Below are 24,713 nucleotides of genomic sequence, written 5' to 3' on the forward strand. Positions count from 1 at the left end.
CAAAGAAAGCCTGAAGTTTGAAAAGCTTCCCAGGAAAAGCTCACTAAAAGGGATGACTGGGAGGGTCGCGGCAGGGCATGGGTGTAGAGTAAGGAGATGTGCCCTGTGAGGGCAAACAACCAGAGGTACTGGAGTAGACCTGGGTAGGTGTACTGGAGAAGAGGATACTAAGCAGGGGAACAGCAGAAACTAAGAAAAGGTGTAAAAAACTGGTGTGGTCAGGACACTGCTCAGTATGACTAGCCTGAGTGACTGGAAGAGGCCAAAAGGGAACATGAAGGGGGACTTCCCTGGCGGTCCAGTGGTTAGTACTCCACACTTCCACTGCAGGGGACATGGGTTTGATCCCTGGTCGGGAGCTAAGATCCCATGTGCCCTGCAGTGGGCAAAAAAAGAAAAAAAAAGGGAACATGAAGGCGACCAGACAGCACAGAACATTGAGTGCTAGCTGAGAGGCTTGGACTTTCTCCTAGGGGCACTGGGGAGCCAAAGCAGGGCTGTGAACAGGAGTGGGGCAAGGGCAGCTCTGGGGCCTTGAGAGAGACGGACAAGGGGAGAGACTAGAGGCCAGGAGGCCAGGGAGAGGATCGGGGGAGAGGACGAGGCCTGAGCTGGGGGAGTGACCTCCATGGGACTCCAGTCCAATGTCCCTCTTCCCTCCCACTCCCCACTTACTCCTAGCCAGACACAGAACAAAGGCAAAAATCTTTTATTTCAATTTTAGGGAAGCCACCATCCTCTTCCCTCCATGTAGAAGCACAGGGAGACACCCAGTCAAGAAGGCACCGACAGAAGGGGCATCGCCACCATCAATTGCTGTGGAGAGAGAGGAAGGGGAAAGAGGTTCAGGACCTGGGGATCCAGCCCCCAGCCCCCTCCTCCCTCAGACCCAGGAGTCCAGGCCCCCAGCCCCTCCCCCCTCAGACCCAGGATCCAGACCCCTGGCCCCTCCTCCCTCAGACCCAGGAGTCCAGGCCCCCAGCCCCTCCTCCCTCAGACCCAGAGTCCAGACCCCCAGCCCCTCCTCCCTCAGACCCAGGAGTCCAGGCCCCCGGCCCCTCCCCCCTCAGACCCAGAGTCCAGACCCCCAGCCCCTCCTCCCTCAGACCCAGGGGTCCAGGCCCCCGGCCCCTCCCCCCTCAGACCCAGAGTCCAGACCCCCAGCCCCTCCTCCCTCAGACCCAGGAGTCCAGGCCCCCGGCCCCTCCCCCCTCAGACCCAGAGTCCAGACCCCCAGCCCCTCCTCCCTCAGACCCAGGAGTCCAGGCCCCCGGCCCCTCCTCCCTCAGACCCAGAGTCCAGACCCCCAGCCCCTCCTCCCTCAGACCCAGGAGTCCAGGCCCCCGGCCCCTCCCCCCTCAGACCCAGAGTCCAGACCCCCAGCCCCTCCTCCCTCAGACCCAGGGGTCCAGGTCCCCAGCCCCTCCCCGCTCAGACCCAGAGTCCAGGCCCCCAGCCCCTCCCCCCTCATACCCAGGGGTCCAGGTCCTCGAGTGTCCCTGGTTCCCCACAACCCCCAGCCCCCCAGGTACCTTTCTCTTCTGATGGAAGGCTGCCTTGCTCTCATCACAGCTGATTCGCAGGGGAATGTAGGCATCTAGATGGTACAGCTGCTGGGGGCCCCCCATCACCAGGCGATTCTCCCCGATCTCCAGCGACAGTCCCAGAGCGCCTTCCTGGCGATGCAGTGGAATCAGCCCACCCTTCCCTTCCCAGCAACAGGACGGTAAGAACACAGACCAGTGAGAGAACTCTCGTGTATCGGGATACCATATTTAAAGAGTCTCATCTCCCAAGAAACAGGTGGGACACAGTAATTACAGGTTTATGACTGAGCACTTACGATGCGCTGGGCATCCTCAGGACAGCACCAGAAGTGGGCCTGAGGCCCCCATGGGACAGAGGAGGCAACCTGCTCAGAGGGCAGCACTAGCCAGGCTCACACAGGTCTGATAACAAGCCCACATCACTTCCCCTCCAAGACCCCAACCCTTCCAGACCTCATTCTCCTGCTCTGGTGGAGGGTGCACTCACCAGTTTGGGGAGGTCAATTTCGGCCAAGAGGAGGTCGGGGGCCTCCAGCCAAAGGTTCAGGTGAGGCTTCTCAGGGCTGGGGAGGAACAAGACCCAGAACTCAGAAGAGCCGCAGGGCTTTACCAGGGTTGTTCCCTCTCTTTCTCCCTCCCAGCCCTGCAGCCCCAGGACACCTTCCCAGAGAGAGTTCTGCTTCTCCTCCCTCTGGGTTCCCAGAGCCCCAGGACACCGACACCTACAGGATGGCGGGAGAGATTCCAAAGAATGTCGGGGAGACAGGAGATAGGGAGCCCACTGAATGCCCACCCTTTCTCAGGTCTCGGGGAGTCGGGCATGTACAGGTTCCCCAGCTCCTGGATCCGAGGACGCTGCTGGGAGCGGATATTCTGCTGGGAGATAGAGCCCAGGAAAGGTCTTTTCTTCAATATACGCCACTCTGAGGGGAAGGAGCACAGGATCAAAGGTCACATGGCTCAGGGTGTCCTTTGCTCCCTCCCCTAGAGGAAGAAGGGGGTCTTGCACTGCGAGAGCCTCATGGGAGAGGCTCCGCCCTCTGCCGAGGATACCAGGGATCTGACCACACCCCCAAGCTTGACTTTAGGAAGAATGCCTGCCTTAGCCCCTCCCCTCGAGGCTCTCAAGACCCTGCCGCTTATCTGGAATTCCCCTTATCTGGACTCCCCGGTCTCCCTCTCCCCCTTCCCAAGACTCGCACAGCCCTCTCCCTGAACTCCACAGCCCAGGGGCTAATATAATCCCTGCCCACGCTAGGCTAATATAATCCCTGCCCACACTAGTCCCACTTCTCCCAGGGGCCGCCCCCAAGCTCCTCCGGGTTTGGCTCCTCCCCGTGGCCCAGGCCCCGCCCCTCACCTGGATTTAGTGGCAGGCTGTATTTGTCCTCAAGGCCCTCCCTGGCAATGGTGATCACGAGCTCCCGCAAGAAATCGCTGTTCTAGGAGTGAAAGAGGGAGAAGAGATGTGGGAGGGCTGGGGGATGGAGGGAGAGGCCCCGGCCCAGGCCTCCCCTGCAGCCCCGCCCCCAACCTGCATCCTCCGGTAGAAGTCGCTGTTGACAGCTACGTCGTAGGCGGTACAACCCTGGCCTTCTGCCGGGAGAGAAAGGGGGTGAGACCCCAGCCCTCGGTGGGAACCCCACGGCCCAGGCACAGCCAAGGAAAACACAATCAAGAACAACAGCCACAGACCCAGAGACATTAGGAAGTCAAGACACGCACTTGCCAGTCTGGATTCATACCAGCCTCGTCTCCCAGCTCCAGACTCTTCCCCTCTGGTCCTTCCCCACCATGTCCCAGAGCTGACCCTGACCCTCCCCAGTTCATAGTCCTCCCAAGGCTCCCCAGCACCCGCAGGGGGAGGACTGAGTCCTTCAGCCTGGCACTGGAGGCCCTGTGTGGTCTGCCCCTCCCACCTGGAGAGAGTTCACTTCTCCAGCAACCTCATCCCTTTAAATTTCTTCCAATCACTCTTGATTACTGATCAATTCAATTCAATCATTTCTCTCCGGCCTCTGGACCCCTCTGTCCTCTCTGCCTAGAACCCTCTTCTCTGTCTTGGCCTGATGAACTGCTCTGGTTCCTTGAAATCTTATATCCGACATCTCCTCCTCCAGGAAGCCTTCCCTGATCCCTCAGTGGGAGTGAAGAGGCCCCCCACCCCACCCCAAGCACAGCACAGTCACACCACATTGAAATCACATCTGCCTCCTTCATCCTCACCCAAGACTGAGAGTTTCTCAAGGGCAGGTTCTGGGTTTTGGTAAGTCCCTACTCCCCAGGGCACTGGCCAAAGCTTCATCCCAGGAGGCTTCAGGGGACATATGTGAATTGAAAAAACAAGGATATAGAGACAGAAACTCAACAGAGACAGAGGTGAGACAAGGCAGAGACACAGAGACAGGGGAGAGGGTGGAGGAGAAATCAGGGATGAGTTAGGGCTGGCCGAGGACTAGAGCCAGGAGATCAGCTAATAAGCACCTGCCCAGCCCTCCCTTGCCCTGGGGTGGGGCAGGGAGAAGTGCCAGCCTGGCCAGGTGAGCAGAACCAGGACTGTCCAGTGAGAGTTCTGGATGCTCAGGAGGCTAGGGATATGCCATGGGGAAAAGGATCAGTACAGGGGTGCCAGGTTTCTAGGTCCTGAGGGAGGAGGGTCCTGGGCCCTGGATTCTAGGGAAGAAAGGACCGAGGGGGCTAGACTCCTGGGTCCTCTCAAGGCACTGACTTGCATCCAGTTCAGCATGCGGCTCTCCCAGACTCATGGGGATGCGAAACCCGGCTTGGTCCTCCTCCAGCATTTGAAGCAGCTCATCCTCGGTCAAGTCAGCGGGAGGAGGGATGGAGGGAGAGTGACAAATGTTGATGAAAACCTTCCCTTCAGATGAGTTGGTCTTTATGCAGAAACCTGGTGGGAATGGGTTTGTCCTTGACCATCTGTCTCTGCATGGGTCTCAGTGTCCATCCTTCTTTTGATCTGTCCCCCTCCTAGAGTATTAGTCCTCCACTTTCTGGGTCTGTTCCCCTTCCTGCCCCTGGGATTTCTGACTCTCTGTCTTTGAGTCTCTGTCCCCCTAGTCACCCCACATCTTTTTTTTTTTTTTTAATTTTTATTGGAGTATAGTTGATTTACAATGTTGTTACTTTCTGCTGAACAGCAAAGTGAGTCAGTTATACATATATGTAACTCTTCTTTAGATTCTTTTCCCATATAGGTCATTACAGAGTATTGAGTAGAGTTCCCTGTGCTATACAGTAAGTCCTTATTAGTTATTATTTTATATATATTAGTATGTATATGTCAATCCCAATCTTCCAATTTATCCCTCCCCCTTACCCCTCCTCTCTTTGGATCTCAGTCCCTTCCTTGCTCTCTCTGGGTTTCCGTTCACTCCCATCACCCAAGGCCTCTATACACCACTACTGTGTCTCCTTCCTCTCTCCTTTCCCTATGTCCCCTGCCCCCAGTCTGTGACCACCTCTCTCTGGGACTCTATCCCTCTCTCTTCGGGTTTCTGTCTTTCTCACCAGGTTGAGGTTGTATCTGTGTAGATTCTGGTCTGCTTGTCTGGGCTTGTTGGAGCTCCTTGGAGGCCTGTGTGAAAGAAAACAACGTCCAGGCTTGGCGTTTGTGCTGTCAGAACCCCCTCATTTGTTCCTCAAATGTTTAGTGAGCAATTTTTACGTATATGAGCTAGGCAGGGCATGAGACATATTATGTCCCCTACCTACTTTGAGGAACCCGAAGGACAGCCCTGATCCCACTCCCATTTCTTCCAGAGACTAGCGAACAGCTAGTAGTAGTAGTAGTTAAGCAACTACAACTCCCGTAGGCCCTGTTGCTCCTCCCCCCCGCCAGTGCATTCTGGGAACTGTAGTCCCGTTTCTGAGTGCACACACACACACACACACACACACACACACACACACACACACACTCTCACTCACTCTCTCTCTCTCTCTCTCTCTCTCTCTCTCTCTCTCTCTCCAAATCCTCAGGGACCCAGGAGTCCGTTCAGTCCGCACCTGCAGCAGCAGCTCCTCGAAACGCGCCGTCTCAGCGCTCATCGTCTCTGCCTCGTTTAGCTCCGGTACCAGCAGCTTCAAGTCGGCCATGGCCCTGGGGAAGAGACCTAGGCGTCCTCAGCAACAACCTTCGGTTGGATGCGAACTCTGACGCCTGCTCCCGGGCCCTCAACCGACTCCCGACACCCACAATTCTGTACGAAGATCTAAGAATCTGGCCTGAGACTACAGTTTCACTCAGGTCAGATACTGCATCAAATCTCTTGGGAGCCAATGTCTCTAGATGCCCTCTAAGCCCTATGTGCCAAGTGTTTAAATGAGAGCCACTCTTCTGGTCTCTGCGTAACCAGGAACTTGGGTAGGCCACACTTCCGACTACCCCAACGCTCCTTCATCTATCCTGCAACCGCATTCGGTACCAATCACAGAACAATCTAGTCTAAGTCTGAAGCCACGCCCTTCACCTCAACCAATCAAAACTAAATCCAGACAGCCGCTAAACGCCACATTTCCGGTTTAAAGCCACACTTCCGCTCCTTCCCTATAGCCACATCTGGCCAGATTACTGGGCAAAGCTGGCACACTTTTAAAACCTTAACTTCATTGTCCAGCCTAAAGGACTCCCTTCTGATCTCTGAACAATCACCTCGTCCCCAGAGGTAGATTAGATTCTCGAGTAAAGATATTTCGGGCTAAAAGCTGCACTTTCGGTCTCCAGTATGAACAGGGTGGTGGGAAGACGCCAATACGGCCACTCTTCTAAATCTGGAGGCCTCGTACCTATTAAGGCATTCATATTTTCGTTCCCCACTCCCCCCGCTTTGAGGAATGCGCATGCTCCAAACTACACTTCCCGGCGCAGACCTATAAGCGGAGTCACCGGGTCCTAAGGCGGGGTTACGCTCTATCTCCTGTACCCCGCCCTTTGGGCTGGAGGGGGCGGTGCCGCCCTTCAGACCTCGAGGTACCCTTGGGGAGAGAGTCCCGCAGTCCGTGGAAAGCGGCCTGGGAGCGTGATGGCTGCGACGCGCGCAGGATCCCGCGCCTGCGAGATCTTCACCACGCTGGAATACGGACCGGTGCCGGAGAGCCACGCATGCGCATTGGTGAGGATTGCCCGGCCGGCGCTGCCCATCCCCCTTCCCCGTCCTCCGGGCCCCGTTTTGAGCGCGGACTCCCGTGATCCACCGCGGCAGCTCAGCAGCTCCGCCCTCTCAGCTCCCGTGATTCCCGCCACTCCTTAGGATCCACCCCGGAGGACGTTCCCTTGAGCCCTTACGGTTGCTGCCTGTTAGCCCTTTAGTCTGTTCTCGCGAGCCCTAGTGGCTGTCGTGTTCCACGGTCCAAAACTCACGGTGGTGATTCTCCTATTCTTCAGAATCCCCCGAGGGGCTTCTGTGATTCTTCAGGGCCGCCTCAGAGCTTCCTGTGATCCCCTGGGACTCAGAATTCCTGTGGGGCTCCCGTGATCTTCCGAGGACCCTCAGAACCCGCGTAGACTTCCCGTGATTCCTCAGAATATCCTATGGCTCCCGGGGTCCCTCGGAATTCCTGGGGGGGGCTCCCTTGGTCGTCCGGAGACCTCCGCAGAGCCCCCGTGAGTCCTCAGGCTCACGTCAATACTTGTGGGGTTCCTATAATCTCGGGCACTCTCGGAATCCCAGAATACATCAGAACTTCCTGTAATTACCTTCAACCCCGCAGAATAACCCCATGGGGCTCCCGTGATCCCTCCGTGTAGTTCAGAACTTCCCTAAGACTCCCGTGATCCCTCAGGGTCCCCCAGAACGATCTTGGGGTTCCCGTGTATAACTTCGGTGCCTCGAATTTTGTATAGTTACCCAGCCCCCTCAGAATTCCCCCATGGAGCCATCCTGATCTCACAGGGCCCTCTAGCACCTAGGTGTGAGAAGCTTGGGCTTCTCTGGAGGGAAAGAGGAGGTTAGAACAGTGGTCCACGTGGAAGAAGATGAGACCACAGCCTGGTGCGGACTGTAGAGATGGAGAAGAGATGAGGCAGAGATGCAGGAGGAACAGGGTTTGGGGTATTGAGAGGGCAAGGACAATGCCTCAGGTCTCGGTCTGGCTGTCTCTGTCCTCCACCACCACCACCACCCCCCCCCATGGTGAACCCAAGAGGAGTAGGGTGGCAGAAAGGTTGGGAAAGACTATGGGCTTGGTTATCACATGGTGATGATGAGAGGGAAAGCCTTGGGCCATGTGCAGGAGTCAAATACTACTTGTGCCTGAGCCTCAGGTCTGGAGACAGGGACCTCACAGTAGAAAGATAATTGAATGGTGGGAATGATGAGATTATCTAGAACTATAGTGTAGACTCAGATAAGAGGATCTGGGATGGAGTATAGAGAATTCCCACACTTGGAGGTTAGTTAGAGATGGACTATCCTGAAATAGCAATAATGTGATAATAGTTTACATTTATTGGGTGCTATGTGCCAGCCTCTGTGTTCAGCATGATCTCATTTAATCCCCAAAACAGCTGTGAGAGGGGATTATTGTCATTACTTTAGTGATAGCAGACAGAAGCTTAAAGAGATAAGTAATTTGCCAACAGTCAACACATCTTAAAAAATGTGAAAATGAGATTTGAACCTGAGCCCTGGGATTCCAGAGCCCATGCCCCCCATCCCCCCACCCCGCCCCCCAGCTCAGTCTTACAATCTGTGGGCCAGACTCCACCAACAAACATGTTTTCTTTGGCCTGAACTTTATTTTTTAAAATGTGAATTAGTGGACAACTAATTTCATGTAAACATCCGGGATTCCAGCTTCTCTTGAAAAAAAAATTCCAAAGTTTGGCAACCTTTGGCTCACATTCCCTGACAAAGATAATCTGGATCCAATAGCTAACTGTCTTTTTAGACAAGTCATGAGTTCCTAGTCTCCACCAGGGCCCTCATCTCACACCAGGGTGGCCTGCCAGGACCCTGTGGAACATTCTTTCTGGGTTCTGTTTTTCTTTGGGGGGGAAATTTTGCAAAGTTACACAGAGTACTTAAATTATGAACTCCCATTTACCCATCACTCAGTGTCAACGATCATCAACATTTCATCCAATGTTGTATCTCTTCTTTTTCCTGGAGTGATTTAAAACCCAGATGTCATGTTATTTTCCCATAAGTATTTGAATCTTCATTTCTAACAGGTAAGGACTCATTTTGTAACAACCACCAGGCCGTTTTAACATTAACAGTCATTCTTTAATATTATCTAGTGCCCAGCCCATGTTCATATATGCCAGACTATTTCAAAAATGTGTCTTTCCGTCAGGGGGGCATCTTTAAATTTGAAACTTATGAATTTTTACTTTACTTAAAAATTTTGGGGACTTCCCTGGTGGTCCAGTGGTTAAGAATCCGCCTGCCAATGCAGGGGACGCGAGTTCAACCCTGGTCGGGGAACTAGGATGCCACATGCCGCGGGGCAACTGCACTCGTGCGTCGCAACTAGAGAAGCCCACAGCGAAGAAGCCCACACGCCCCAGTGAAGACCCAGCACAGCCAAAAAAAAAAATTTTTTTTTACTTTAAAGAAAAATGAGGAGGCCCAGTTGGTAGGGTAAGAGAAAAATCAGGAGACTAAGGCATAGGGGATGCTAAGAGAAAACAGTCTGGGGAATTCCCTGGCGGTCCAGTGGTTAGGACTCCTTGCTTTCACTGCAGGGGGCCCGGGTTCAATCCCTGATCGGGAAACTAAGATCCCGCAAGCCAGCGGCCAAAAACGACAACAACAAAAACCAGTTTGCAGAAGGAAAAAGTGGAAAGGATGTCTTGGATTTAGAAAGGATTTAGGGAAGACAGAGAAAGAAACAGGAAACACAATGAAATGCAATAAAATTAATAGGAAGTCTTAAGTAAGTGCTGTTCTGAGCCTATGACACATATGGATCCATTTAATTCGCATCACTGTCCTGTGAAATAGGGAGAGACTGTGATTATCTCCATCTTCCAGATGGGTTAGCTGAGACCAGGGTATTTTAAGACCCAGGCTAAGACTGCACAACAAGGAAGTTTCAGAGCCACGATTCAAACCCAGGCCATGTGGCCCCAGGCTCCAGGGACTCCCTACCTTGGGCTCAGTTAGGCACTTCACAACCAAATAAACTGCACCTGGCAAGGCAGCATCAGGCCTGTGTCTTCAGTAGGGGTCACATCGTTCCCGAGTGATGACAGCAGAGGTGGGAGGGAACGCCATCACACGTGGGAAGGTATGGGAGTCACCTGGCTTAAAAGCCCCACCTCCCAAAGAGAACCTGATACCACGTGATACAGTCTCATGGGCATTGCAAGGGTCCTGGCAAGGAACATGCCTATCACAAGAATTCAGAGCACTCCAGGAAGCCCCAAAGTTCTGGCTTCCCACTGGATATTTATGGTATATTCCCAGTTTTCCAGGTCCAGGTGCAGTGGACCAGTCGGGGGTCAATATTGTCTAGAAATATAACTGAATTGTATCAGATTTCCAGGGAAATAGAAAGTCATTTCTATTCAAGAAGGTCATTTCTCCACGGAGAAGAACAAGTTTTATTAATCCTTTGTTCACATTCTCCGTATGTAAAAGTCAATAGGACATCCCTCATACGTTGCTGGTGAGAATGTAAAATGATGCAGCTGCTGTGGAAAACAGTTTGGTGGTTCCTCCATGAATTACTCAGAGCATTGCTACATGACCCAGTGGCTCCACTCTGAGATATATGCCCAAAAGAAGTAAAGACGTATTCAAAGAAAGACTTGTACGTGAACATTCACAGCAACACTATTCACAATAGCCAAAAGGCAGAAACAACCTAAATGCCCATCAGTTGATGAATGGGTAAAGAAAATGTCTCTCCAGACAATGGAATATCATACAGCCATAAAGAGAAATGAAATTCTGATCCATGCTACAGTGCGGATGAATCTCGAAGACACCAAGCTGAGTGACAGAAGCTAGACACAGAAAGTCACATATTGTAGGGTTCCATTTATATATGAAATGTCCAGAATAGGCCAATCCATAGAGACAGAGAGCAGATTAGTGGTTGCCAGGACTTGGGGGCAGGGGAGAAGGGTGGGTGAGCTCTTAATGGGTATGGAGTTTCCTTTTGGGGTGATGGAAGTGTTCTGGATTTTTTTCTTTTGCTGCGCTGCTCGCCACGTGGGATCTTAGTTCCGCGACCAGGGATCGAACCTGGGCCTCCAGCAGTGGAAGCGTGGAGTCCTAACCACTGGACCGCCGGGGAATTCCCAATGTTCTGGAAGTAGATAGTGGAGATGGTTGCACAACATTGTGAATGTATTGATACAAAATGCCCTGAATTTACACTTTAAAATGGTGAATTTCATGTTATGTATTTTTTATGTTTATGTGTATTTTCCTCCTACACGGGAAAATAACTGATGGGGCAAAGGGGGTGGGTATTCTCTTCCCAGAGGACTCTGGGTAGGAATCAAGCTCCCCCAGCTGCCTCTCAGACCCCTTTCCGAACTCTCTCCACCTCCCCCAGGCCTGGCTGGACACCCAGGACCGGCACTTGGGTCACTATGTTAACGGACGGTGGTTAAAGCCTGAACACAGGAGTTCAGTGCCTTGCCAGGATCCCATCACAGGTATGCGGTGTCCCCCAGTCATGGGAAAGAGGTGTCTATGGCCCCAGGTGTACCCACCAACAATATACCATTCTCTCTGCTCAGGGCCCTGAGGGCAGGGAGCAGCTGGTGGGAGAAGAAGGCTGAGATTTCTGGCCCCTCTTGATAACAGTCCTCCTAATTATGGTTCCAGGTCCCTGTGAACACTTTTGAAGTCACTGTCTCCTAAAATCCCTTCCTTGCCTGTGGGAGGCAGTCAGAGCAAAGACCTATATAGATTTATCCCCATTTGTCAGATGGTAAAACTGAGACCCTGTGTGGGGTAGGGGGACCAGCTTTACTGCCTTGGGGCACTTCTGGGCTCCAGAAATATCAGCCCCCTCCAGTTCTGACACGGGTTCCCCCCACCTCCCAACTGGGTTCCCCCCATTCATCTCCCCAGGAGAGAACTTGGCCAGTTGCCTCCAGGCACAGACGGAGGATGTGGCGGGAGCCGTGGAGGCTGCCAGGACCTCGTTGGAGAACTGGAGCACACAACCTGGAGCCTTTCGGGCCCAGCATCTGACCAGGTGATGCACTTGAGGTGTGGACCCCAGGAAACGGAGAAGGATTTGAGAACAAAGACTCTATATTTCCCAATATCCCACTGAATTCACTGGCTGCTAAGACTCATATTTCCAGCATGCCTTTGAGCCTTTAGCAGCTAAAACATCCATTTCTCACTGTTCGCTGGGACTAGAAATGACAAAGCCTGTTTCCCAGCATACCCTTGGGACTCATCCGGGCGCCATTTCTCAACAGCTCACTGGGGCTGGTGAAGCCCCTGAAACTGTTTTCCAGCACATTCTTGGGGAAGTTAGAGACAAAGATTCCATTTCCCAAAGAACAATTGAACTTAAAGGCTAAGCTTTCATTTCCTAGCACGTTTGGGGGTTACAGGTGGCCAAGATCTTTATACAGCACCCTGAGGTTTTGAGTGTTTACCAGACTACATCTCCCATACATCTTTGGTGCCCTCCACCAAAGATGCCCCAGGGGTTCCTGGGGATTGTACTTCAGGTATACACAGGGCATGTTCCAGGACTCTATCAGGCCAAGGGGCAGTGGGAAATGACCATCCCAGGACTTCCCTGGCGGTCCAGTGGTTAGGACTCTGTGCTTCCACTGCAGGGGGCACAGGCTCGATCCCTGGTCGGGGAACTAAGATCCCTCAAGCCGTGCGGGCGGCCAAGGAAAAGGAAAAAAGAAAACAATGACCATCCCGCCTGCTTGCTCCACAGGCTGGCCAAGATGATCCAGAAGCACCAGCGGCTGCTGTGGACCCTGGAGTCCCTGGTTACTGGACGGGCCATTCGAGAAGTTCGAGACAGGGATGTCCCTCTGGCCCAGCAGCTGCTCCAGCACCATGCAGTCCAGGCACACACCCAGGAGGAGGCGCTGGCAGGCTGGGAGCCCCTGGGTGAGAAGCAGGAGTCCCAGCCCCCAGCCCCCTCCTCCCTCACCATCCAGCAGCGCCTGCGCCAGTCTCATTTGTTCTTGCAGGAGTGATTGGTCTCATCTTGCCACCCACATTCTGCTTCCTTGAGATGATGTGGAGGATTTGCCCTGCCCTGGCTGTGGGTAAATGATTGGCTGGGGGTTGGGACTCCGGGGTCTGAGGGAGAAGGGGGCTGGGGGTCTGGACTCCAGGGTCCTTGAGCTGCTTGCCTTCCCCAGGCTGCACTGTGGTGGTCCTCGTGCCGCCAGCCTCTCCGACGCCCCTCCTTGTGGCCCAGCTGGCGGGGGAGCTAGGCCAGTTCCCAGGAATCCTCAATGTGATCAGCGGCCCTGCCTCCCTGGGGCCTGTCCTGGCCTCACAGCCTGGAGTCCAGAAGGTGGCCTTCTGTGGAGCCATCGAGGTATCTTCAGGGGTGGGAGGGTGTCTGGACACAGCTGGGGGGCTGGAATGCTCCTCCCCGCCGCTGACCCCTGCGTGGATCCCATAGGATGGCCGTGCCCTACGGCGGGCCCTGGCGGGCCAGGGTCCCGAGCTGGGCCTGGCACTGGGGGCTGAGTCGCTGCTGCTACTGACGGAGACGGCGGATGTGGACTCGGCTGTGGAGGGCGTCGTGGATGCAGCCTGGTCTGACCGCAGCCCGGTGAGACCTGGGGGCTGGGCATGTCTGTCTCCAGACCTTGAGGCTCCATGTCTTCATTCATTTTATTTATTTATTTTTTAAATTAATTTATTTGGCTGCGCTGGGTCTTAGTTGCGGCATGCAGGATCTTCGTTGCCGTGTGTGGGATCTTCATTGTGGCATGCGGGATCTTTTAGTTGTGGCATGTGAACTCTTAGTTGCGGCATGCATGTGGGATCTAGATCCCTGACCAGGGATGGAACCCGGGCCCCCTGCATGGGGAGCGCAGAGTCTTAACCACTGGACCACAAGAGAAGTCCCTTCATTTGTTTTAATTTTCAGTTCTTTGTGTCTCCAAACTCTTATCTGTAGACCATCGCATGTGAAGGACTCCTCATCCTCTCGAGTTTCTGAATCTCCACGTTCCCGGCTCTCCTGGGCTTCCAGGCTCGGGGGCTCTGTGTCTGTTGTTCTTTAGGACTCTTCATTTTTCTAAGTGTCCATGTCCTAGTTTTCTAGCGTCTCTCTTCACTCTGCGTCACCAGCTTTCTGTAACTCCACATCCTCCCTGAAGTTTGGGGCCTCAGGGAGTCTCCTGGTCCTCGGCCACTTCTCCCTGACCCTCCTCTGGTCTGTACACATATGTCCCCCAGGCTTGGCCCTCTGTGGGGATGTGACCCACCCACTTAGGCTCCGAGTTTGCCCACCCTAACCCCCCCTTTTCCTAACAGGGGGGACTCAGACTCCTCATCCAGGAGTCTGTGTGGGATGAGACAATGAGGCGGCTCCAGGCGCGGATGGGGCGGCTTCGCGGTGGCCGAGGGCTAGACGGAGCCGTGGACATGGGGGCCCGGGGGGCTGCTGCACGCGACCTGGCCCAGCGCTATGTGCACGAGGCCCAGAGCCAGGGTGCACAGGTGAGCCTGGGCGCAGACTCTGGGGTGCCGGGGGAGGAGGGACCTCAAGATCTGACTCCTGGGTCTGTGGAGGGATGGGTCTGGGGGCCTGGACTCTGGGGTGTGAGGAAGGAGGGGCTGGGGTCTGACTCCCGGGTCTGAGGGAGGAGGGGTCTGGGGTCCAGACTCCTGGATCCCTGGGGAGGAGAGGACTGGAGTGAACTTGCAGATCTATTTCTCTGTCTCCCTAGGTCTTCCAGGCTGGCAGTATGCCTCCAGACAGCCCATTCTTTCCCCCATCCTTGGTCTCTGACCTCCCTCCAGCCTCTCCATGTACCCAGGCAGAGGTAATCCCCTCAGGGTCTCAGAGACCCTAGGCCATCCACCCATCCTCAGCCGGACATGGGCGGCACAACACAGAGGCCCCCGGGGTGACCATTTGGACTGGGTCTGGGGGCTGCTGACTGCTGTAGGCTGGACTCCTAGTGGGTGGGGTGTTGGAGGGAGGGGCTGGCCAGGCCGCCTGAGCTCCCTCGTCACCCCTTCCAGGTGCCGTGGCCTCTGGTCGTGGCCTCCCCTTTCCGCACTGCTAAGGAGGCGCTGGCCATGGCCAACTGGACGCCCCGAGGAGGCAGTGCCAGCGTGTGGAGCGAGAGACTGGGGCAGGCCCTGGAGCTGGCCTACGGGTCAGTTCACACCCACTGGGCACACAGGGGGCCCTGCTGGGATGGCCCCAGCTTCAGTCTCGATGTCTTCCCCTCTCTCTGGGTCTCTCCCCGCCTCTCTGACTACCCCTCCCCGCCTCAAGTTTGTGCATTTCTCTCTGATGTCCCCTCCTCCCCACAGGCTCCAGATGGGCACGGTCTGGATCAATGCCCACGGCCTCAGAGACCCTGCAGTGCCAACAGGTGGCTGCAAGGAGAGTGGGTCTTCCTGGCACGGGGGGCCAGATGTGAGTGCACCCCTCCCTGCCCATCACCACGCCTTCATCCACCTTGTGCCCTTCTCATGTCCTCTTGACACTGTCCCTCTCTCAGGGTCTGTATGAGTATCTGCGGCCCTCAGGGACCCCTACCCGGCTGCCCTACCTGTCGGAGAATCTGAACTATGACACCTTTGGCCTTGCTGTTCCCTCCACCCTACCAGCTGGGCCTGAAACAGGGCTTAGGTGAGCTGTTCTAGGGACTACAGCTCTCAGAATTCCTGGCGTGTGGAAGGTCTGTGCTCTCCCAGAGACTCAGGGGGCCAGGAATGTGGGGTCCCGCAGAGGCTCATGGGAGCTCAAGTGGTCCATCCAGTGGGGTGGGGATGGGGTCTGAGCAGTCCCTGCCCCAGCACCCACCCTCACACCTCACCCTGCTCCAGCCCAGCACCCCCCTATGGGCTCTTTGTGGGAGGCCGTTTCCAGGCTCCTGGGGCCCGGAGCTCCAGGCCCATCCGGGATTCGCAGGGCAATCTCCATGGCTACGTGGCTGAGGGTGGAGCCAAGGATATCCGAGGTGCCGTAGAGGCTGCTCACCAGGCTGCCCCTGGGTAAGGAAGGGGGGCGTCGCTTGAGATAGCCCAGGGGTCGTGGGGTGTCGGAGAGGGGAGTCTGAAACCCAGGACCGGGCTGATGCTGATGGGACATGGGGTCTGGACCCCAAGGACTGTGGGCTACGGAGTCTGAGCTCCCAGGGCTGACGGGATGTGGGTCTGGCCCCTCACTCTCCTCCCCGGGCAGATGGGCTACGGGGCCTGGACCCCCAGGGTGGGAGCTGTGGACAGAGGTGGGGCACCTGGAAAGAGCCAGGATGAGGAAACCAGCCCCCAGTGTGCCTGTCCACCCACAGCTGGGTGGGCCAGTCGCCAGGGGCCCGAGCAGCCCTACTGTGGGCCCTGGCGGCCGCACTGCAACGCCGAGAGTCCACCCTGGTCTCGAGGCTGGAGAGGCATGGAGTGGAGCTCAAGGTCGCCAAGGCGGAGGTGGAGCTGAGCGTGAGGCGGCTTCGGGCATGGGGGGCCCGCGTCCAGGCCCCAGGCTGCACCCTGCAGGTGAGAGGGGTCTGTGGGCCGGCAGACAGGGCAGGCAGTCTGGAGTGGCGTCAGAGGGGCTCCGGAATGAGCCAGACTAGGGGTCCAGGCCCAAGTGGCCTCACCTCTCTACACCTTGATTTCATCCTCTGTATAATGGGTATCCAGCCCACCTCATAGAGTAGTGTTTCAAATTGTTGTTGGTGACCCATTACTGAGCCATAAAACCAATTTAGTGGGTCATAGCCCTGCTTTGGTGTTTTTGTTCTTGTTTCTTTTTTTAACAAAAGAGAACAGGATAGAAAATATAGAGTGCATTGCACAGAGTATTGTTTGGTGTGATTTTTGTTTTGTTTATATATATACTATGCAGCTAAATATAGATACTAGGTTGGTCTGAAATGTATGGTGGGTCCAGTGAAGAAAGCGTGAGGATTCAGTGACTCAAGCAATGGCATGGGCACACTCAGAGATAGAGATAATAGAAAGATAATGGAAAGATAGCTAGTCATTTGACCTGGGCTTCCTCCATAAATGATATACAATTATACAATTATACAGTGGTACCAACCTTGAGGAGTTGTTATGAAAACTAAGTGAGCCGAGCATTTAATGTCTGACGTGTAGCCAAGGGCTCAGAAAATGTTTGCTTATGGATGGCCAATAAGCACATGGAAGAATGCTCCACATCATTAGTCATTGGAGAAATGCAAGCCAAACCACCATGAGGGACTTCCCTGGTGGCGCAGTGGTTAAGAATCCGCCTGCCAATGCAGGGGACACAGGTTCGATCCCTGGTCCAGGAAGACCCCACATGCCGAGGAGCAACTAAGCCTGTGCGCCACAACTACTGAGCCCACACTCTAGAGCCCGCAAGCCACAACTACTGAAGCCCACGCACCTAGAGCCCATGCTCTGCAACAAGAGAAGCCACCGCAATGAGAAGCCCTCACACCACAATGAAGAGTAGCCCCCGCTCTCTGCAACTAGAGAAAGCCCGCGCGCAGCAATGAAGACCCAGCGCAGCCAACAACAACAACAAAAAAAACCATCATGAGATATCATTAGGCACCTATTGAATGGCTGAAATTCAAAAGACTGACCTTACCAAGTGTTGGTGAGGATGTGGAGGAACTGGAACTCTCGCACCCTGCTGGTGGGGCCATCAGTGGGACAACCACTTTGGAAAACAGTTTGGCAGGTTCTTAAAAAGTTAAATATACTCTTTTTCATTTTTATTTTTTGGCCGCACTGCATGGCTTGCAGGATCTCAGTTCCCCAAGCAGGGATTGAACCCAGGCCACAGCAGTGAAAGCCCGGAATCCAACCACTAGGCCACCAGGGAACTCCCTAGATATACTCTTAACGTATGACCCACCATGATTCCTAGGTATTTATCTAAATAAATTTAACTTCTAGGTTTTAGCCCAAGAGAAAAGAGCACACATATCCATACAAAGACTTACGCACAAATTTGTTTTGTTTTGTTTTGTTTTTTGGCCTTGCTGTGCGGCTTGCAGGATGCAGGATCTTAGTTCCCTGACCAGGGATCAAACCCACGCCCCCTGCAGTGGGAGCACGGAGTCTTAAACACTGGACCACCAGGGAAGTCCCTGCACAAATGTTTATAGCAGCATTATTCATGGTAGCCAAAAAAGCAATCCAAATGTCCCTCAATAGGTTAATAGATAAATAAAATGTGGCCCACGCATACATCGGACTCCTGCTCAGCAATCAGGAGGGAACAAGTTACATCATGGATGAATCTCAAAATGGTTATGCTGAGTGAAAGCAGCCAGATAAAAGAGTACAGACTGTATATGATTCTATGTCTAGAAAATTCTAGAAAATACACACTAATTTATAGAGAGAAAACAGATCACTGGTTGTCTGAGCACAGAGGGTTCAAGTAGAGGCAGGGAGGGAAGGATTACCAAGGGGCACAAGGAAATTTGGGGGAGTGAAGTTCATTATCTTGATTGTTGTGATTGGTTTCACGGGTGTATCCATATATCAGAACTTATCAAATTGTACACTTTAAAGTGTGTGCAGTTTAGTGATAGTCAGTTATATTCAATAAAGCTTTAAAACACACACACAGGGCTTCCCTGGTGGCGCAGTGGTTAAGAATCCGCCTGCCAACGCAGGGGACACGGGTTCGAGCCCTGGTCTGGGAAGATCCCACATGCCATGGAGCAACTAAGCCCGTGTGCCACAACTACTGAGCCTGTGCTCTAGAGCCCGCGAGCCACAGCTACTGAAGCCCGCGTGCCTAGAGCCCGTGCTCCACAACAAGAGAAGCCACCGCAGGGAGAAGCCCGTGCACCTCAACGAAGAGTAGCCCCCGCTCTCTGCAACTAGAGAAGGCCCGCCTGCAACAACAAAGACCCAGTGCAGCCAAAAATAAATAATTAATTTAAAGAAAAACACACACACACAAACCTATAGGCTAGATTTCGAGACCTCTACACATATTAACTCATTCTATCTTAACAGCAAATCTCTGAGGTAAGCACTATTATTATCCTCATTTTAAAGGTGGGAAACTGAGGCCCAGAGAGGTTAAGTAACTCACCCAAGGTCACACAGCTGATGTGAACCCAGCGTCTGGCTCCAGAATCTATGCTCTGAAATATCACCTGGTTTTATTAGTATGATTGGAGTTGTTACGGAGAAGCAAAGTTGGGGATGAGAGGAGAAAAAGGGCGGGTGATAGAGGAGACCAAAGGAGGGCAGTCAGGCTCCCCTGCCCTGCCCTTGACCTCCTGCCTGTCCCTGCAGGTAGCAGAGCTGAAAGGCCCCGTGCTTCGGCTGCAGGAACCTCTGGGCGTGCTGGCTATTGTGTGCCCGGAAGAGTGGCCCCTGCTTGCCTTCGTGTCTCTGCTGGCCCCTGCTCTGGCCAACGGCAACACTGTGGTCTTGGTGCCCAGCGGGGCCTGTCCCATCCCTGCCTTGGAGGTCTGCCAGGTACAGTCGCCTGCCTGCCTGCTGCTGCTCCCAGCAGCCTGTGGAGCAGCAGATGGATGAAAGATGCCCCAAGACCTGCAGGAGCTCAGCTCTCACCCGACCCCCTTGGTAACCATGGTAACCTGCATCCTGGCACAAAACCTTCACTCCTCATAGACCCAGTGATGGTTCTCTCCAGACTGTGAGCCTTCACCAGTCATGACCCCAGTCCCATTCCTTCCAGGACCCCCATGGCCACTCCCCAGATGCTCATTCCTTACCCTCCCCGACAGCCCTGGGGGTCTCTGACTCCCTCCCAACCCTGGATGACCCACTATCCCATCCCCTAGGATATGGCCACCTTGTTGCCAGCGGGCCTGGTGAATGTGGTGACAGGAGACCGGGACCACCTGACCCGCTGCCTGGCCTTGCACCAGGACATCCAGGCCCTGTGGTATTTCGGATCTGCCCAGGTACCTTTTGTTTTGCCATATCCAGTGTCTTAAACTTCACCAACAAACTCTTCCTTTTCTGGGGACATGGCTGCACCCCCGTAGAACACCCATTGCTAAGGGGGAGAAACTCCTTGGCAACCACGTTCTGAGATCCTGCCCCCTTAGAGCCCTGGTTGCTAAGGAAGAGGATCTCCTTAGCAACAAGGGCCTGAGATCCTGCCAAGCCCAAAGACCTAATCTCATTGGACAACCCATTGCTAAGGACCACACCCTAGCAACAGTGTCAGAAGCCTATAGTCCACCCTCTTAAACCTCCTGATGGTAACAGATGGGAACTCCTTGTCAACAATAACTTCGGGCCCCATTCCTTTGAGTGTGGGCTGTTAAAGGGGAAGAAGTTCCATAGCCGTAAAGGTCAACCTTGTTTCCCTCAGCATCTGGAAGGTTTGCTTTCTAGGAGCTGAACATTCTAGCCACAGAGCCTAGGCAAGCCTTGAGGCCCCTCCTCAATAATAGTCCTTGTTGCCAAGGAAGCAGCTGCTTAGCAACCAAGCCAATGGAAATGCTGACCACCCCCCCCACCCCTCCCCACCCATCTCCCCACGCCAGGGCTCCCAGTTTGTGGAATGGGCCTCAGCAGGAAACCTCAAGCCAGTGTGGGTGAACAGAGGCTGCCCGCGGGCCTGGGATCAGGACGCCGAGGGGGCAGGCCCAGAGCTGGGGCTGCGGGCAGCACGGACCAAGGCCCTGTGGCTGCCCATGGGGGACTGATTGCCCAAGTGCCACCCACTCCATCTTGGACAGAGGACAGATGGACCCCAACCGATGCCAGACGTCTGGAATTTTCCTCTTATTATGGTTCCAATAAACTCTGACCAATCTTGGCTGTGCTTCTGAGGGGAGGAAGGGAGGAAATAGCAACTTCTGGGCTATTGAGGCCATTTCAGTTCTGAGACTCAGCAGCCCCATGGGCTGGCGCCAGGACAACACAGTGTCTGTGAAATAGATACAAGGGACTCTAAGAAACTTTGGACAGGGCCGCAGCGACTCTTGTCTCTTCTGGTCTTTTCCATCCAATGGCCCCTGCTCCCTGGTTTTCTCTGCCTCTGCATTGCCTCAGAATCTGTGGTGTGCTGGTGAAAATAAAATACAGTAGCTCTCTGGAATAAAATAAAATCCATGGTAAGTAACTTTAGCCAATTCCATGGTGCTCCTACCATGTCAATTTCAAGCTCCAGATGATTGAACAACCGGCTGACAATTCCTGAACTTTTAACAGTTCCCACGAGCCACTCCAGCATACCACTGTTTGAGAATTCTTTTTGATGCAAGGAACCCACACACACTAGCTTAGGATAAAAGGAAATTTTCTGGAAAGCTACAGAGATATGGAAAATAGGGCGAGATACACAGCCGGGAACCCCAGGTCCTGAGAACCCGAGTGCAAGCAGGAGCTGTATTCAGGTCCCGTCTCAGTGGGTCACGTGATCTCTTGGGTCTTGTATCTGCCTGTCTGCTTCATTCCAGATCCTTCTAGCCATGTGACTTTAGGCAAGCTTCTTAACCACTCTAAGCCTCGGTTTCCTCATCTATAAATTGGGGCTAATAGTTCCAACCTCATTGGGTAGATTCTGTGATGGTTACAGAAAACATGCTGTTAATTAGAGGTTGGTTTTGTCCTGGGGCAAATGAGAGCAGACAACCTCCTGTCAGTATTTGACTAAAGCTGGGCAGAATAGATAACCTCTCCCAGGGTCTGGACGTTTGGACAGGAAAGACATAGGAACGTCTTGGAGGAAAGTCCCTGGAAGGCTCTAGTTCCTCTGGGGTTTGATAACTTCCCCCCAGATTCCATGGGCTGCCTCAGTGACCTTCCTATTAGTCCTGTTGCTTTAACCAGCCAAAGCCAACTACAGGAGGTCTCTATACCCCCAGCCCAGACCACAGAGGACACTTAGTGCCACATCCACAGGAGAAGAAATCTGATTGGCCAGACTGGGGTAGATGTCCACTTCTGGTCCAATCTTCTCTGGCTTAGGGGCAGGAGCTCCTAGTTAAGGCAGCCATCCTGTTGGTCAACAAAAATCGGTTGAGTGCCTGCTGTGAGTGGGGCACTGTTGTAGGTGCTGGGGATGGCCATGAACAAGACAGAACTTAGCCTTGTGAGCTCATGCAGTGGATGAGAGGTATATTCATTTCTTGTCAGTGCTGTGACAATGACCACAAAGTTAGTGGCTTAAATAAAACAATGCAAACATATCATCTTATAACTCTGGAGGTCAGAAGTCTGAAATGGGTCTCACTGAGCTAAAATTAAGGTGTCAGCAGGGGTTGGGAATTTGTCCCAAGGGCACTAGGGAGCCATAGAGGATCTGTGAGCAGAGGAGAGGTAGGCTCAGCTCTGGCTGAAAGACACTGATGTAACCTAAGGTGACAGGTACAGTACTATAGCAGTGGTAGAAGCTCAGGGCACTCTGGGGGCCTGAAGAAGACACCTTTCCCAACTTGAGTGTGTGTGTGTGTCTGTGTATGAGGTGAAGGCGAGAGAGATGGCAGGAATCTTCCCAAGGCAGTTGCCACTTCACTGAGTTTTTTTTTCCCCAGCCTTATTGGGGTATGATTGACAGTTAAAAATTGTATATATTTCAGTTTTACAATGTGATTTCTTAAGGTGTGCAATATGAGAATTTAACATACATATGCACTGTGAAATGATTACCACAATCAAGTTAATTAACACAGCCGTCACCTCACATAATTACCTTTTTTATTTGTGGTGAGAATACTGAAGATCCACTCTCACGGGACTTCCCTGGTGGCGCAGTGGTTAAGACTCCGCCTGCCAATGCAGGGGACACGGGTTCCAGCCCTGGTCCGGGAAGATCCCACATGCCGCGGAGCAACTAAGCCCGTGCGTCACAACTACTGAGCCCACGTGCCACAACTACTGAGCCCGCGTGCCTAGAGCCCGTGCTCCACAACAAGAGAAGCCACAGCAGTGAGAAGCCCACGCACCGCAACGAAGAGTAGCTCTCACTCGCCACAGCTAGAGAAAGCCCTCACGCAGCAACGAAGACCCAACACAGTCAAAAATTAATTAATTAATTAATTAAAAAATCCACTCTCAGCCACTTCCAAGTATACCATACAGTCTTGTTAAATGGAGTCACCATGCCGTGCATTAGATCCTCAGAACTTACTCATAACTAAAAGTTTGTCTTTTCTGACCAACAACTCTCTGTTTCCCTGACCTCCCAGCTGCTGGCAGCCACCATTTTACTCTCTGGGTCTATTAATTTGACTTTTTTAGATTCCCCATATGTGACACCATACAGTATTAGTCTTTGACTAATTTCACTTAGCATAATGTCCTCCAGGTTAATGGCAGGTTTTCCTTCTTTTTGTGGCCGAATAATATTCCATTGTGTGTATATACACACATCTTCTTTATCCATTAGCCAATGGACACTTTTGTTGTTCTTTTGTTTTTGGCCGTGCTGCGTGGCTTGCGGGTTCTTAGTTCCCAGACCAGGGATTTAACCCACGCCCTTGGCACTGAAGGCAGTGAAAGCGTGGAGTCCTAACCACTGGACCACCAGGGAATTCCCTCTATTTGTTATTTTGTTAGGGATCTTCACACCTTTTTCCATAGTGGCTGTACCAGTTTACATTCCTCACCCTCTCCAACACTTATCTGTCTTTTTGATAATAGCCATCCTAACAGGTGTGTGAGATGATACCTCATTGTGGTTCTGATTTGCATTTCCCTGGTGATTAGTGACTGCATTGGGTCTTGAAGGACAATGAAGATCTAATTAGGTTAGAAAAGTGGTGGGGGGAGAGCATCCCTGGCAGAGGAAACAGCCAGTGCGGCCTTTGCACATGCTGTTTCCAGAGGTGAGAAAAACAGCTTTGGGGGAACTAGTGGTTTCAGTGGTGGCCCCCAAAAGATAATGTCCTAACCCCGGAACCTATGAATGTGACCTTATTTGGAAAAAGTCTTTGCAGATGTAATTAAGTCAAGGATCTCGAGATATCCTGGCTTATCCAAGTAGACCCTACATCTAAATACAAGTTCCCTTATAAGAGACAAAAGAGGAGAAGACAGAAGAGGAAAAAGCCATGTGAAGTTGGAGACGGAAATTGAACTCAATTTCTAGCCTCCCTCCCCTTCCCTCGAGGTTGGAGGTGAGAGGTCGGTAAGTTAGGCTTCTTCATGTGCCTCCAAGCCCCAACTCTCTAATCACATGACTGGTTTTTCTGGTCCTGACCAGCCCCATCCTGAGTCCCTCATTAGTGTAAACTCAGGTGTGGTCAGGGAGCGCCCCCATCCATGAATAACAAAGACAAGCCTATCACTTACCTGGAAGTTCCAAGGACTTAGAGGTTGTCTCCCAGGAAACAGCCGGACACCAGATGCATTCTCCAATATACCACAACAATGCCGAAGGGGCCAGGATCCACTTGTTCATTCATTTAACAAATATTGATCGAGCACTTGCCGTGAGCCACGCACAGTTCTTGGTGCTGGAGATCCAGCAGGGTAAGCGGACACTCACCGTGGTCCTCCCAGAGCTGACGTCCTCATAGGGACAACTGACAATAAAGAAGAAAAGTAAACGGCAATGGTGTGTCAGAAGGTCATGAGTGATGAGGGAGAGAGCAAAGCAGGGATGAGTGGGAGTGCTGGGAGGGGGGTGCAACTTGAAAAAGGGCGGTTGGGGAAGGCTTTGCCTTGTGTATTTGAGCAAAGACCTGAATGAGATCAGGTTGAGCCATGTGGGTATCTGGGGGAAGGGCATTCCAGGCTGAGAGAACAGCCAGTGCAAAGGCCCTGGGCCAGGAGCGTGCCTGCCTTAGGCCAGCTTGGCTGGATTTGAGCGAGGAGGGAGGAGAGAGGAGACAGGGGACAGGGCCAGATCCTGCAGGTCTGTCTAGGCCACAGTGAGGACTTGGACTTTTGTGGCAGGTACAGGGGTGGGCGGTGGCGTTGGAGCAGAGGAGAGACGTGAGGGGACTTAGGTCTTCACAGGCTCCCTCTGGCTGCATATGGCGAACAGGCTGTGGCAGGTGAGGGCTGAGGCAGGGAAGCTGATGAGGTGAGTAGGGAACAGTGATGTTCAGGC

The 24,713-nt window shown here is 53.2% G+C and overlaps 2 protein-coding genes across 9 annotated transcripts; one reads left to right on the top strand and one right to left on the bottom strand.

Moving 5' to 3' along the window:
• Positions 1–694: 694 nt before the first annotated feature.
• Positions 695–6,703, bottom strand: PIH1D1 (PIH1 domain containing 1). 8 transcript variants are annotated; one of them, XM_061172655.1, is made up of 11 exons: positions 6,542–6,703; positions 5,574–5,667; positions 5,076–5,142; positions 4,276–4,455; positions 3,082–3,143; positions 2,908–2,989; positions 2,341–2,470; positions 2,035–2,110; positions 1,844–1,912; positions 1,533–1,703; positions 695–816 (listed from the first exon to the last, which is right to left on the bottom strand). In XM_061172655.1, exons 2-11 carry the CDS (start codon positions 5,661–5,663, stop codon positions 775–777), a joined length of 969 nt encoding a protein of 322 aa, XP_061028638.1. In that variant the 5' UTR covers positions 5,664–5,667; positions 6,542–6,703; the 3' UTR covers positions 695–774. The 8 variants fall into 8 exon arrangements, with proteins under 8 accessions (XP_061028638.1, XP_061028641.1, XP_061028642.1 ...); XM_061172658.1 differs by having other exon boundaries at positions 6,532–6,634; XM_061172659.1 differs by having other exon boundaries at positions 5,574–5,680; positions 6,532–6,634.
• ALDH16A1 (aldehyde dehydrogenase 16 family member A1) lies at positions 6,300–20,471 on the top strand. Its single transcript, XM_061172654.1, has 17 exons — positions 6,300–6,679; positions 11,079–11,181; positions 11,603–11,729; positions 12,441–12,619; positions 12,703–12,780; positions 12,877–13,058; positions 13,146–13,298; positions 14,009–14,194; positions 14,425–14,520; positions 14,723–14,859; positions 15,020–15,125; positions 15,211–15,341; positions 15,539–15,706; positions 16,006–16,207; positions 18,968–19,153; positions 19,483–19,605; positions 20,197–20,471. The coding sequence occupies exons 1-17, from the start codon at positions 6,590–6,592 to the stop codon at positions 20,356–20,358; spliced, it is 2,409 nt and encodes an 802-aa protein (XP_061028637.1). The 5' UTR covers positions 6,300–6,589; the 3' UTR covers positions 20,359–20,471.
• Positions 20,472–24,713: the final 4,242 nt, after the last annotated feature.

Source organism: Eubalaena glacialis, chromosome 18 (genome assembly GCF_028564815.1).
Source record: "Eubalaena glacialis isolate mEubGla1 chromosome 18, mEubGla1.1.hap2.+ XY, whole genome shotgun sequence".
Classification (NCBI taxonomy): domain Eukaryota; kingdom Metazoa; phylum Chordata; class Mammalia; order Artiodactyla; family Balaenidae; genus Eubalaena; species Eubalaena glacialis.

Excerpts from the sequence above, each read along its gene's own strand:
- PIH1D1 (XM_061172655.1), bottom strand. The coding sequence starts at position 5,663 with ATGGCCGACTTGAAGCTGCTGGTACCGGAGCTAAACGAGGCAGAGACG. Across the intron at positions 5,143-5,573 it reads TCGAGGAGCTGCTGCTGCAG|GCCTCCAAGGAGCTCCAACA; the intron begins GTGCGGACTGAA and ends TCTTTCACACAG. Across the intron at positions 4,456-5,075 it reads ACAGATACAACCTCAACCTG|GTTTCTGCATAAAGACCAAC; the intron begins GTGAGAAAGACA and ends CATTCCCACCAG.
- ALDH16A1 (XM_061172654.1), top strand. The coding sequence starts at position 6,590 with ATGGCTGCGACGCGCGCAGGATCCCGCGCCTGCGAGATCTTCACCACG. Across the intron at positions 11,182-11,602 it reads TTGCCAGGATCCCATCACAG|GAGAGAACTTGGCCAGTTGC; the intron begins GTATGCGGTGTC and ends TCATCTCCCCAG. Across the intron at positions 11,730-12,440 it reads CGGGCCCAGCATCTGACCAG|GCTGGCCAAGATGATCCAGA; the intron begins GTGATGCACTTG and ends CTTGCTCCACAG.